We start from the raw sequence: 15,335 nt of genomic DNA, 5'->3' as shown, positions 1-15,335 counted from the left end.
CACCCACTACACTCTCTGAGTGGTTGGCGTTAGGAAGGGCATCCAGCTGTAGAAACTCTGCCAAATCAGACTGGAGCCTGGTGTTGCCATCCGGTTTCACCAGTCCTCAGTCAAATCGTCCAACCCATGCTAGCATGGAAGGCGGACGTTAAACGATGATGATGATGATGATGATATATATATATATATACACACACACTTTGATATCGAACAGTAAGAATGAGTGCTCAACACCACACTGGTGAACAAATATTCTTTATTTGTGGATCAAGAAGGCTACCAGTGTTTTCCTGCGAAGAGATCTTCACAATTGTTCAAGCATGCCATATGTTGGTACTCATTTCCATTTTGGATGGGAATAGTAGCCTTGTTAACCCACAAATAAAGTGTGCACATGCACGTGCGTGTGTGCAGTTCCAGTCAAAAACTGGGGTCAATTTAGTCAACTAAACCCTTACCCCTAAATTTACGACTTTCTGCCTACATTAGAAATGGTTATCATCACCATCAGGGATGTTTTTTTCTCTATTTTTTTTTTTTTAGCAATATTACATTACTGAAGACTGGGTCTTGGTTTCCTTTGTGCCATACTCCCAGCAATAACAATGGTACATTTCTTCAAGAGCTTCATTAAACTACTGTTAGGGCTTCTCAGAGATAAAATTAAAAATCTTTTGCAACCAAAATAGGAAAAAGACATTGCAAATTAAAGGTGTCAACCAATCCCATTGCAAGTGAGAGGTGCCAATAATGAGTGAGGTCATATCAAAAGAAAACAAACTATTCCAAATATAAATTATTAAAGGTTTCATACGTGCACAAAAACATTGACAAAAACACAGCTCTCCCAATATATATTAAGGTGCAGGAGTGATTTTGTGGTTTCTGGTTCAGTTCTACTCTGTGGCACCTTGGGCCAGTGTCTTCTACTATAGCCTTCAGCTAACCAAAGTTTTGAGATAGGATCTGGTTGGTGGAAACTGAAATAAGGTTGTTATATGTATATAATCATGTGTGTGTTACTGTCTCATTGCCTTGACATTGTGTGATAGTTGTAAATGAGTATCACTGTCATATAAGTGGCGTCCTTTTTCTTCTAAGGTTCAATGTTTGATCAAGGAGAAACATTGCCTCACCTGTTTCCAGGTGAGGGTTGACATAGAAAATCTGACTCAACAAATTTTGTCTGACCAATGCAAGCATGGAAAAGTGGACATTAAAACGACGATGATAATGAAGCCCCCATCACAAACACAGAGATACACACACACACACACACACACACACACACACACACACACACACACACACACACACACACACACACACACACACACACACACACACACACAGATAACCAAGCACACACATATATACATGTGTAGCTAAATGCAGAAGTGGCAACAAGAGGCATGCCAAAGGTGGGAGATACAGGTTGTATTGAAGGTTAGTAAGTGGAGTAAAGGTAAATACCAACCCCAGCCAAATCTCTGTAGTGGAGTAAACATCGTTTTACATCTGTTTTCCCATGCATACATTGCTAGGATGAAAAATTATATATTAATATAAAATGGCAGTGTGTCTCTATTTCTCTCTGTTTGTCAGTCCCCATGCTATGATACTGCCACTATCTAATAATCCTTTCTACTGTAGACACAAGGCCCGAAATTTGGGGGGAGGGGCCAGTTGATTAGATCGACCCTAGTACACAACTGGTATTTAATTTATCGACCCCGAAAAGATGAAAGGCAAAATCGACCTTGTGGAAGCTACTATCTAATAATGCCACCTTATTCAATTGCCTGATGCACGATTCCCTGCACAAGCAAAATGGGCAGAAACAGTGCTTCAAGAATGCAATCAAAGCTTTACTGAAGAGCTTTGAGATCAACCCCAACACCTGGGAAACATAAGCACAAGACCCTAACCCTACCTGGCATAGCTGCATCGTCAAAGATGCCACCTCTTACGAACAGAACTGGAGTGCAGGGGGGTGGGGGGAAAACAACATGAACTACGCAAGGCCAGAGCCAATTCTTTGCATTCAATCCAACAGACCACTAGTGCCTGACATGCAGCAGAACCTTCCAAACATGCATCAGACTGATTGGTCATAGATGGACACACTGCACTATGTTGTTCTGTGTGTTATCCTTGGTCATCGTCAATAACGATGGATGAACTAACAATGCAATTAATGCACTGTTGGATTAATTAGTTAAGAGAATTAGAAATGTACATAAGTTCAACAGCCTCTGTGTAAACTGTGTAAATCATTCATGCGTGTTTAACATCTGATGTTGTATGAGAGCATAACTTGGATAGGAATGGATTTGGAGGCAAGATTTTATGGCCAAATAATCTTCCTGTTATCAACCTTCGCTTGTTTGTTTTTAGAATTTACTGATTCCACATGTTTTCAAAAGCACAGAATATGGCGTAGTGGTTAAGAGTGCGGACTACTACTCCCAAGATTCCGAGTTCGATTTCAGGCAGTGACCTGAATAATAATAATAACAACAACAACATCGAAAAATACCTAAGGAATGAGAACCCAGGTGCCTATAGTAGAAAGGAACATTTGGTTTGCTTGTCGGCATGGGTTGGATGGTTTGACAAGAGCTGACAAGCCAGAGGACAATACCAAACTCCAACGACTGCTTGGGCATAGTTTCTATGACTGGCTGCCACTTCGTAACACCAACCACTTTACAGAGTGCACTGGGTGCATTTTATGTGACACCTGCAACAATGAGATCACCAGGTAACTTGCGAGGCAAGACCCTCACCTCAAGTGCCATGGGGTGTAGTATTGCAGGAAGAGGTTTTATGCCAAGTGACAAGAGGCTAAATTACGACAGAGGGAAGGAAGCTAAATAGTTTAACACACCACCATCTCCACCACTCTAACAACTTTAGTAATAACAACAACAACAACAATAATAATCACATAACAAGGAATTTTTTTTTTTAATAATAAAATAGTACAAAAAATAACAATACAAAATAAAACGGTGGTCAAACATTAAAACCAAGCAAAGTTTACATGTATGCAAGTTATTATAAAAATAGTGAAAACTGATCGGTTCAGACTATTTAAACTTATTTCACATTATTTTTCCTATGCTCCCACATGGGCCATCGAGGGATTCATTAAACAGACGCTTAACTAGCTAGAAATAGCAGCTTAATCTCCACCAAAACACATTTGAATTATTTTGAAAAGGAAAGAACATTTTTGACAAAGTGGTACAGGATATATTTCTTTATTGCCCACAAGGGGCTAAACATAGAGGGGGCAAACAAGGACTGACAAAGGGATTAAGTTGATTACATCGACCCCAGTGCATAACTGGTACTTATTTAATCGACCCCGAAAGGATGAAAGGCCAAGTCGACCTCAGCGGAATTTGAACTCAGAACGCAAAGACAAATGAAACACCACTAAGCATTTCACCCAGCCTGCTAACACTTCTGCCAGTTCACTGCCCTAGTAGGACAGGATATATGAAAAGATAAGAGAGTCATGGCTGGAATGCCTGTCATCAAAAGCCATGGAAACTAGGAAACCAGCCTTACGGGTCTGTATGAACCCCACCATAGTACATTTGTGCCATGTCGATATGGGTGCTCCTTCTGGTCACTGGGAAGGATAGATTAGATACAAACGTAGATGTGACTAACTTAGCAGGGTGTACAAACAACCAGCACACTATCAACACCAGTTTTTGAGAAGAGTTTCAGATTAGGCTGGTCAGGCTGGAGAGCCATAAACCTACAAGGAGAAGGAAACTCCAATTTCAAATCCTGGGCAGAGAGAGCTTGTTTAAATGGGCAGCAGTGTGTTTGTCTACGAGAAAGAAACCCTGATAGAAAACCAACCCCAACTTCAGGTCTTGAAGGTTCTGGCACTAGGTTAATCAGCTGATCCTGAAAAAAAAAACCTTCTCATTATAGAAACTTCCAGCATTCAGAAGAATGCACAACACTTTAGAACAGTAGTTCTCAACTGCGGCACCCAGGGCTGCATGCGACCCTCAAGCAACCTTCCAGCAGCCCTCAATAAATATTATACATTTTTCTTTAATTGACTTGTGTTTTACTTATTTTGGTGCAGACCTCTAAAAAACCCCAGGTTTTGGATCTGACCCGGATACTAAAAAGAGTGAGGAACCACAGGTTTAGAGATACAGGGGTTCCTAATGTGGAAAGAGACAGAAATACGACAGGCTTGAGTTAAAGCTGAGAGGAATTTCAGGGGCCAATTACACCACTACAGGGGCCAATTACACCACTACAAGGGCCCCTGAAGAAAGAGGAAGCACAGAGGACCCAGGAGCACTTAGAGGAGACTTGTTGAAAAAGAGAGGCAAGCCAGTAGCTGGGAAACATGGGACCAGGTGCAAACCAGAGCCATTATCAGAACAGGGAGAGAGAGAGAGAGAGAGAGAGAGAGTAGAAGTGTTATGTGCCACCTGGCACAAAGTGGAAAGAGAAAAATATCAAATGTGTTGTTCTTTTAAGTTAATAGAACATGGTTTGAGGAAAATGTAGCTGCTAATTTCAGCAAGTCAAACAATCATACAGTAGCCCTTATGCTTGTGAGTGTTTTCCGATATAATTGTACAGAAAAATCATAAAATAGAGCTGAATTAGACATGAAATCCCATATTATCACCACTATGAGAAACAAAAGAAATAAAAGTAAAAGAGATCATTCTAGAACATGCTGTGACCTCAGGAAATTATCATCAAGCATTTGGTGTTAGAATGGACATTCAAGTTGATGCAAAGATGACAAAATAGTTTCAGAGTTAATTCTGTCACTTGTTTCAGTCACTTGACTGCAGCCATGCTGGAGCACAACCTTTAGTCTCACAAATCGACCACAGGACTAATTCTCTGTAAGCCTAGTACTTATTCTATCGGACTCTTTTTGCCGAACCGCTAAGTTATGGGGACATGAACACACCAACATTGGTTGTAAAGCAATGGTGGGCAGGGACAAACACACACACACAAATACATACATGTGTGTGTGTGTGTGTGTGTGTGTATTTAGAGAGAGAGGTATATATGTCTTTGTGTCCCTTACTGCCTGACAACTGGTGTTGGTTTGTTTATGTCAGTGTAACTTAGCAGTTTGTCAAAAGTGACTGTTAGAGTAAGTAGCAGATTTATAAAGAAATTAACTAAGTCATACTGGGGTTGATTTGTTCAACTAAACCCTTTGAGCCTGGTGTTTATGTTTATCAAACCAGGAAAAATAGAAAGAGTCAACCACTGTGGCTTTTGAACTCAGACCACCACCAGTGATTACAATAATAATAATAATAATAATAATAATAATAATAATAATAATCATCATCATCATCATCGTTTAACATCTGCTTTCCATGCTGGCATGGGTTGGATGGTTTGACTGAAGATTGGCATCAGGCTCCAAATTGATTTGGCAAGGTTTTTACAGCTGGATGCCCTTCCTAACGCCAACCACTCAATATTTTGTGTCAATATTATTGAGTGTCACTCAATAATAATGATGATAATAATTATCATGATGTCGATGCCAATGCCTACCAATTGGCTCCCATGCCAGTGGCATGTAAAAAGCACTATTCGAAAGTGATCGCTGCCAGAGCCGCCTGACTGGCCCCCGTGCCAGTGGTATGTAAAAAGCACCTACTACACTCTCAGAGTGGTTGGCATTAGGAAGGGTACCCAGCTGTAGAAACCTTGCCAGATCAGGTTGGAACCTGGTTCCAATCTGCTGGCTCTCCAGACCCCAGTCAAAATGTCCAACCCATGCCAACATGGAAAACGGGCGTTAAACGATGATTTCTTAATTCTGGAGTCCGATCAGAATTTCACTACTTGCAACAAGAATTTGATTAATTAAGAAGGAAAGGCAGAGACTCACCTGGTTCTCAGCATGCAAGTCATGCATCATGCCGTACAACTTAGTGTCCAGCTCCTGTGGAGACATAGACTGGCATTCCTTCATTACACTTACACGTAACTCATTCAGCTCTTGCTTGTGCTTGAGCTCAAGGTCAGAACGTACCTGCTGGAGATTCTCGATGAACATTCGGTCATTTTCTGCCTTTATGGATTCCAACTGAAAACACAACGCAAGGAAATAAGTCAATTCATTCAGAGATGATATATAGCTCTGTATTTAAGAGATGAGGAATTATTTACATTTGAGGGATATTTGTCCTCATCTTGTTTGTTGCTAACACAACATTTCGGCTGATATACCCTCCAGCCTTCATGAGGTGTCTTGGGGAAATTGCGAACCTGGGTTCTCATTCCTAAGGTATTTTTAAATGTTATTATTGTTATTATTTTTATTATTATAGAGGTCACTGCCCACGGCCATATGGCGTAGTGGTTAAGAGCACAGGCTACTAACTCCAAGATTCCAAGTTTGATTCCAGGCAGTGACCTGAATAATAATAATAATAATAACAACAACAACAACAACAACATCGAAAAATACCGTAGGAACGAGAGCCCAGGTTCGAAATTTTCCCCAAGACACCTGATGAAGGCTGGAGGGTATATCAGCCGAAACGTTGTGTTAACAATAGACAAGATGAGGACAAATATCCATCAATTGTAAATAATGTAAATAATTATTCAGAGATGTTTCACAGAGTTCATAGCTAGACTAATTGTGTGTGTGTGTTTGTATGTGTGTGTGTGTGTGTATATATATATATATATATATATATATATATATATGTACACTCACTCACACACAAACACACACACTCACTCACACACACACATACATATATATAAGAATGAAAAGAAAATAGAGACATACAGCTGACATAAATTTATTAGGTGCAGGAGTGGCTGTGGTAAGTAGCTTGCTTATCAACCAGATGGTCCCGAGTTCAATCCTACTGCATGGCACCTTGGACAAGTGTCTTCTACTATATAGCCTCAGACCAACTATAGCCTTGTGAGTGGATTTAGTAGATGGAAACTGAAAGAAGCCCATCATATATATATGTATGTATGTATGTATGTGTGTGTTTGCATGTTTGTCTCCCAACATCGTTTGACAACCGATGCTGGTGCTCAAGGTGCTGTGCACTAGGATTGAACCCAAGACCATATGATTAGGAAGCAAGCTTCTCAACCACACAGCCATGCCTATGAATGAAAAAAGATAAATGAAGAAAATAAATGTCAGAATGGTCACGGATGGACTCTTTACAATTGATCCCTGACTTGCTCAAACAAGGCCAACTTAGAAGCAAACACTGGAATGGACTAGCTTACCTTCAAACTGTATCTCTGTTCAACTTCCTTCTCAAAGTTTTCCTTCTCCTCTGCTAACTCAGCCAGAATATTCAGGCGAACATACTTCAACTCCATTTCATATTTCTCAGCCATCATCTCTAACTGCTCTTTGTAGTTTTCCAAAGTATCCACAGCACTGAGGATGGTCTCGTTCCCATTAACAACGGTGCTGCTACTGCCTTCACCATTGCTACTGCCAACAGTGGCACCACACTCTTCTCTGCATTTTTCTAAAGGCACTTCAACACTCTGACATTTCGTAGTGTGGCTCCCTAAATCCTTGGATTCAAAACTTTCCGGAACACGAGGGTTTGCTTCACACGTCTGTACAACTGAGGCTTGTAGACAATTTAGTCGTAGTTCTTGTTGATGCGGTTGTAGATCATCGTTGTCCCATCTCAAACCCTCGTTTTCGAAACCTTTCCTTTCCTCCGACTGCAAATCCTCGTTTTCAAAACCCTTCTTTTCCTTCGACTGCAAACCCTGGTTCTCAGCCAACAAATCAATTTTAGAATCCTGCTGTCCTTCCTTCAGTTGTAAACTTGTGTTTTCTTGTAACAAAAACTCTTTCTCTTGTTGTAGATTCTTGTTCTTTTGCAACAGCATATCCTTCTCTCGTTGTAAACTTTCGCAATGTTGTTGTAGGTTTTCTTTCTCTTGCAGCCAGCTATTCTTTTCCTGTTGCAAACCTTGCAAATCAACTATCTCTTGTTGCAAACTTCCTCTCTCTTGTGGCAAGCCATCTTTTTCATGTTGCAAACTATTGTTCTTGTCTTTGAAATTCTCCATTTCATATTGCAGCTCTTCCTTTTGATGTTGCAATTGAAAGTTTTCACGCTGCAAGTGTTCTATCGTTTTTTGAAAATCTTTCACTTCATGTTGTAGTCTTTCGTTCTCTGGTTGCAATCTTTCGTTCTCCTGTTGCAAACTTCCTCTCTCCTGTTGCAAACCATTCTTTTCCTGCTGCAAGTTCTCAAGGTCGGCAGACAAACTTCTGATTTTATTACAAAGTTCAGTTTTCTCAATCGACCAAAGTTCTTTGAAACTTTCCAGCTCATCATTGGCTTTACCTAACACCTGAGACACTGCTTCTCTCGATGCCAAAAGCTGTGCTTCACCAGAACCACTGCTACGAGAAAGCTCTTCAATTTTAACCAATAAGGACTCCTTCATTGCCAAAAGTTCTTGAACTTCTTTATTCATGCTCGCTTTTTCAGAAGAGGCATTCGATTCTACTTCAAGCAATGACTTCTCTAAATCTGCTATTGTTTTCAAAGATGCTTCCTTACTGCCTTCAAATTCTTTCTTCGTTTGAACAAATTCTTCACTCTGAACCTTAAAATGATCTTCCAACACTAAATGCTCTTCATTTAGTTTATGTAATTTCTCTTGGTTATCCAACAAACTCTGAACTGTTTGGTCATAGACATTTTGAAGATGGTTTTTGTCAGACTCCAATGCCTCAATTTTAGTTTTCAAATCCTCATTCATTTCTTGAAGGGCTTCCTTTTCTTTCCTATGAAATTCTTCAAGTTCTTGTAATAATTTATTCTTTTCTTCTGCCACTTTAGACAAATCCTCATTCACACATATCAATTGTTTCTTCTCAGATTCTATTTTATCTAAACTCTGCTTCAACTCAGTATAATCACATTCCAAAGCTGAGTAATTAGACTTCAATTCCTCAAAGCTACACTCGACTGATTTCTTGTCCACTGTCACTCTCTCCAGTTCTTGCTGATAGTTTTCATTTACAGACTTAAGTTTTGCAATTTCGTTTTCAAACTTCTCAATTTTAGAATTACTTTCTTCAAAATTCACCTTTGCATGTTTTCCAGATTCTTGAAGAGAAGATATTTGTAATTTAAGCTTTTCATTCTCTTCAGCCCGAGAGTCAGACTGCTGAGTCAAACTAATCACCAATTCCATTTCTTCGTCAAGTTGTTGTGTCAAACGAATTGCCAATTCTTTCTCCTCCTCAAGCTGCTGAGTCAAACGTATCACCAATTCCTTTTCTTCGTCAAGCTGTTGTGTCAAACGAATTGCCAATTCTTTCTCCTCATCAAGCTGCTGAGTCAAACGTATCACCAATTCCTTTTCTTCATCAAGTTGTTGTGCCAAATTTCTAACACATTCATCTTTTCCCTGAACTTTTTCTTCAAATTCCTCAACACTCTTTCTCAAAGTTACGAGATCTTTTGAACTGCTCTGTTTTAAGCTGGTCAATTCTTCAGTCAGCTGGTTAACTTCTTGTTGGCGCTGAATCAAGAGTGTATCCATTTCAGCAAAACGTTCTTCTGTTGATTCAGTCACCTGTAGTGACTCTACTTCACACTTCAGCCTCTCAATCTCCAAATCTTTAGCTTTGCAATTATTCTCAAATGCTACCAAATTTTGACTCAATGACTGCTTTTCTGCCTCCAAAGCACTGACCATTTCCTGGTACAAAGAAATCTCGTTAGCTCTTTCTTTCATGGTCTTATCGGCCTCCTCTTTCTCATGAATACGAAATTCAGCCAGAGATTTATTCTCTGACTCTAGCCGAAGTAAATTCTCTTTGTGTTTTGTCACCTTTGAAGACATTTCATTGACGACTGCCTCAACTTTTACCAAATCTTCATCATTTGACGTGGTGCTCAAGTTCAATCCCTCGGTATCTTCTCCAATCACCAATGTGACAAGGGAAGCAAATTTCGAAAACTGCTCTCCTAACGAGGCATTCCATTGGTTGAGTGTGTCTTTCTCTCTTGTTAATGATTCATTGGTCAGTTTAGTTTCCTCGAATCTTGCACTCAACTCAGAAAGTTGAAGGTTCACTTCTTCTAAAAGGCTATACTGGTCAGCCATTTTCTTCATCTGTTGAGAATTATTCTCTTCCAACTCAGCTGGAAAAAAAAACAAGAAAGAGAAAAATTAGCATATTTTTTAAATGAATAGAAAGTGGTAGATACATCAAGTATGCAAATGGTTGACAGAGTATGGTCAACCAAACAAGTGGTCACTAGGAACATTTATCAACTATCATCAAATCATTTAACCCTTTCATGACCAACCCGGCTGAAACCAACTCTGGTTTTGCAGTACAAATGTCTTGTTTTCAAAAGTTCTAAATTAAAATCTTCCACCAAACTTTAGTCACAATTTATCTTCCTAACACTAGCTTAATGATAATTAAGTTATTTTACTAAATTCTTTGTTATATTTAAAATCAAATGAAAGAAACACAGAGTATTTTAAAATAAATATGGTAACGAAAGGGTTAACTCCCAATGGTGCAGTACATTTAGGTCAGTACCAAGTCCCAAGTGCGTATAAGTTTAGAACTTGGTACCAATCAAGTTGGTACCAAGCCTGTCCAAGTTACTACCAAGTGCCTTTGAGTCAAATACAGAGCCTATCTGAGTTGGGTAGCAGGCTCCTCCAAGTTACACACTTGGACAAGTATACACACACGCACGCATGCACACACGTGCACATACACACACACACACACACACACACAATAGGCTTATTTCAGTTACTATCTACTAAATCCACTCACAAGGCTTTGGAGAGCCCAGGACAATAGCAGAAAACATTTATCCAAGGTACAATGCAGTGGAACTGAACTGAAGACCACATAATGGGAAGTAAACCGCCCAACCACACCTCAACACCAGCAGCAAAGCAAAAAGAGAAAAACCATAAAACCCTCACCAATTTGGTTCCGTAATGCAGCAATATCTCCATTAAGTTCCACCACTTCAAGGTCAGCAAGTTTCAATGTTTCCTTTTTCTCATCTTCCATGGATGCTATCTGTTGCTGCAATGCAGTAATTTCCTCTTGGGAGGATGCCAATTTCTCAAGGACATTTAGTTCGTTCAACTTCTGTTCTTCTGCTTCAGTGCCATGTCTGTTGAGCTTATCTTTGAAGTCTACAGTTTCCTGTCGAGACACTGACAGTTCTTGCTCCAGTGTTCGACGCATGTTCTCTAAGTTCATTACCTCTTGGTGACTGGACTCCAGCCGTTCGGTCAAGTCTTGAACATCTCTGTCCTTCTCCTGCAAACATGCATTTAGTGCTTCTTTCTCACTTTTCAAAACTGCTACATTTTGTGTCAAAGACATTTCTGATTCTTTTACCAAACCAAAAGAAACTTCAAGATCTTTCAGGGAAGCAGTTAAATCTGAATTCTTCTCTTGAAGAGAGTTCATTTCAGTCTCATAGTGTTCCAGTTTGGTAATCAGCTCGCTTGTTTTACTTTCTGATGCCTGGCATTTCTCTTCAAGCTCTTCTTTCACAGCCAACAAAGAATCGAATTCGGTCTTTGTTTGGAAAACTTCCTCCGAGAGGCGCTTGTTTTCAGCAGCCAAGTCTTCAATCTTCAGTTGAAGAGTCTCAACATTCGACAAAAGTTCTTTATTTTCTGCCAACACTGAGTTTGTTCCCAAGTTCTCATTTACGGCAACTGCATTTGGAGATAGCATTTCGCTGTTGTTAGAGGCCAACTCAAAGGGTTCTCCTAAATCTCCTGGACAAGCAAAATCGCGATCCAGATCTGACTGCTGGAAGGAGTCAGTTTTAATATTCTTTAAGAACACCTGAGTGACACAAGTGATCTTTAAGAGTAACCGGTTTAATTCTTCACGACTACTACTACTACTACCAGTAGTAGTAGTAGTAGTAGTAGTAGTAGTAGCAGTACTATTGTCACTAGTGTTATCACTTGATTGATACAAAAATATACATTTTTCAATTAGTCTGTGAAATTCTTCAAGTTGCTTTCTAGGAAAATATTCCGGTAAATTCTCTGAGGTCAATTCCATTTCTGCGACAGTTCCTTCTGTTGTAGACTCCAAGTGGCTTCCACTGCTAGCACTTTCATTAACCTGGAAAAAAAAACAGAAAAAAAATAAATAAATGAATAAATAAATAAGAATTTCAAATTTCTGACACAAACCAAGCAATTTTAGGGGAGGGCATAAGTTGATTACCTTGCTTTCAGTGTTTGACTGGTACTTCTTTCATCAACACCGAAAGGAGGAAAGGCCAAAGTCGGCCAAGGTTGAATTTGAACTCAGAGAACGTAGACAGTGTGTAATATCACTATGCATTTTGTCTGGTATCCTAAAAATTCTGCCAGCTCATCATCATCATCATCATCATCATTTAACGTCTGCTTTCCATGCTGGCATGGGTTGGACAGTCTGACTGAAAACTGGTAAACTGGTGGGGGGGAGGGGCTGCACCAGCTTCCGATCTGATTTGGCAAGGTTTCTATGGCTGGATGCCCTTCCTAATGCCAACTACTCCGAGAGTGTAGTGGGTGTTCTTAATAATAATAATTTCAAACTTTGGCACAAGGGGGTAAGTCAATTACATTGACCCCCCTAATGCTCAGCTCATACTTATTTTATCAACCCCCAAAAGGATGAAAGGCAAAGTCAACCTCAGCTAGATTTGAACTCTGAATATAAAGAGCTGAAACAAATACTGCCAAGCATTCTTCCCAATGTTCTAACAATTCTACCAGCTCACCACCCTCAATAATAATCCTTTCTAAAGGCACAAAGCCTGAAATTAGAGGGGAGGGGGACTAGTCAATTACATCAACCCCAGTATTTCACTGGTACTTAATTTATCAACCCCAAAGGAACACAAAACACAACCTGGTCTAGAAACCGAAACCATGATCTTGTAATCTGGACCACCCATGCATCCTCACAATAACATCATGGCATCTTCAAAAAACTGCTTTGATAACATGTAGTCTGGATGTCTCAGCCATTCAGTCAAGCGATGATGGGGGGACAAACACAGACACAAACATATACACACACACAAATATATATTTCAATACAGAGAAAATAATTCAGGAGGAAATATTTGTGAAGATATCATTGATTCTATTATTATCTAGTGTAACAATTTAAAAATGATTATAACAAAATCAATAATATAGGTGGTTGCAGACTCAAACAAAAAAAGCATTAAATACCTGAAAGATTAAAATTAACCAAAGGACATACTAAGTATGTATACCTGCTAGAAATAACAGTCAAAAACTCTTATTTAAATCACCAAAATACACTGATAATAACTACAGAAATCTTAGTATGTCCTTTGATTAATTCTAATTCTTCAGTTATATATATGATGATACATATATATGTCTATATATACACATATACAATGGGCTTCTTTCAGTTTCCGTCTACCAAATCCTCTCACAAGGCTTTGGTCGGCCCGAGGCTATAGTAGAAGACACTTGCCCAAGGTGCCATGCAGTGGGACTGAACCCAGAACCATGTGGTTGGTAAGCAATGTACTTACCACACAGCCACTCATGCGCATTTTGATCAAATCTTCGACACCTGCACCTTTATTGGAGGCAACTCAAAGCTCAACAACAACAACAACAACAACAATAAAAGCCAGAAAATCAGGAATGTGGTGATGCCTACATTTGGTTGAAGAACTTGCATTAGACGTTTCTCAAGTTGGGAATTCTTAGCCTTCTCTTCGTTGAGGTGAAGTGACAGAGTGTTCGACTGTTCCTGCAAGATGTTGAGTTCAGTCAACAGCTGGTTGTAGTCTGTAGATTGTTGATCAGATAAGGCCATCGTGGACTGTAGACTAGCATAATTGTTATTCACTTGAGACAGCTTTTGAGTCAGCTGGGACATCATTTCGTCTTTCTGTTGGATCCGCTGGTGAAGATTAAGAATCTCACATTTGGCATCTTGCAGAGCCTGGGATGACACCGAGTGTTGTTTCATCTGTCCATTCAGCTTTTCACCAGCCTAGATGGAAAAAGGAAGAGAAAAATAATAAAAGAAAAATTAAGACAAATGAAGAAAAATTTAAATGAGTAAAAAAAAAAATGAAAACAAACGCAAAAAGAATAAAAAATTTTAAGTGTGAAATGAAGAATAAGGTGCTCCAATGTGAATAAGATGAGAGAAAATTTTAAATGTCACGTTTCGAATGTTGTTACTGAGGTGTTAACATAGTTATCTCCCCTGATAAAATTGACAGCTGATCGAAGGAACTTGTTCATACGAAAGAGAAACAGGAATGAGTTTAGATGAAGAAGGACAACGAGGAAGAATGACAGATAATACATTCTTTTTTTTTTTTAAGTTTAAAACAGAATGGAAGGGAAGGGGCCATGACTTATTTCATATTGCTTCCTCCAAGCCTGGCAAGTGAAAGAAACAAAGGAACTGTGATTCGTGGCTAATTGTTTGTTTGTTTAGCCCCGTGTTGACCCTGAATAGGGCATTCCAGCTATGATCAACAACAACAACGAAAAATACCTTAGGAATGAGAACCCAGGTTCGAAATTTCCCCAAGGCACCTGATGAAGGCTGGAGGTTATATCAGTCGAAACGTTGTGTTAACAACAAACAAGATGAGGACAAATATCTGTTGAATGTAAATAATGTACATAATTATTCAGAGACGTTGGGGGGTCAGTGTAATTGCCTTACCTTTTTGAGAGAGGAGGTAAGGCAATTACACTGACCCCCAATGCTCAACTGGTATTTATTTTAACAACCCCAAATGGATAGATGACACAGTTGACCTTGGAGGGGCTTGAACCCAGAACGGAGACACACAAAATGCTGCTAAACATTTTACCTGGCATACTAATGACTGCCAGTTCGTTAGTCTATATATTAAATATCCTGTATTGGGCCCAGTCTAAACCAAGAACACTTCTCTTAAATCAAAGCAGCAATAATTCCCAATAAGATTCCACCCCCACCCCCCACCCCACACACACGTGTACCAAATAAAAAAAAATTAGAAAGTTGTTAAGTCACCTGTTGCAATTGCAGTTGTAATAACTGGACATGCTGCGCCAATTTTTGGGTTTCAACTGAGCAAGCCTGCTGCAATCCTCTCTCGGTGTTCTCCTGAAATGACATCTGCAAGCGCGATGTCAGCTGGCGCAGAAGTTCATCTCGCTTTAGGATAGCATTTTCGAGTTCCTGAATCTGGAGACAATCAGTGGGATAACAAGATGAGGAA

The 15,335-nt window shown here is 39.5% G+C and overlaps 1 protein-coding gene across 10 annotated transcripts in view; it reads right to left on the bottom strand.

The window, feature by feature from the left end:
- LOC106868309 (A-kinase anchor protein 9) overlaps nt 1–15,335 on the bottom strand; it is a 351,276-nt gene that overhangs the window by 332,430 nt on the left and 3,511 nt on the right. For 8 of the 10 annotated variants that reach the window (XM_052970882.1, XM_052970883.1, XM_052970887.1 and 5 more), the window contains exons 3-8: nt 15,128–15,301; nt 13,763–14,101; nt 11,014–12,187; nt 7,297–10,202; nt 5,921–6,118; nt 1,478–1,540 (exon numbers count right to left, since the gene is read on the bottom strand). In XM_052970882.1, coding sequence (XP_052826842.1) covers nt 1,478–1,540; nt 5,921–6,118; nt 7,297–10,202; nt 11,014–12,187; nt 13,763–14,101; nt 15,128–15,301 — 4,854 coding nt within the window. The remainder of the gene's footprint in view (nt 1–1,477; nt 1,541–5,920; nt 6,119–7,296; nt 10,203–11,013; nt 12,188–13,762; nt 14,102–15,127; nt 15,302–15,335) is intronic. The other 2 variants (XM_052970886.1, XM_052970890.1) reach the window with 2 other exon arrangements.

Source organism: Octopus bimaculoides, chromosome 9, assembly GCF_001194135.2.
Source record: "Octopus bimaculoides isolate UCB-OBI-ISO-001 chromosome 9, ASM119413v2, whole genome shotgun sequence".
Taxonomy (NCBI): domain Eukaryota; kingdom Metazoa; phylum Mollusca; class Cephalopoda; order Octopoda; family Octopodidae; genus Octopus; species Octopus bimaculoides.
The sequence above is the reverse complement of the archived record's forward strand: the minus strand, read 5'-3'. Positions and strand labels throughout refer to the sequence as shown.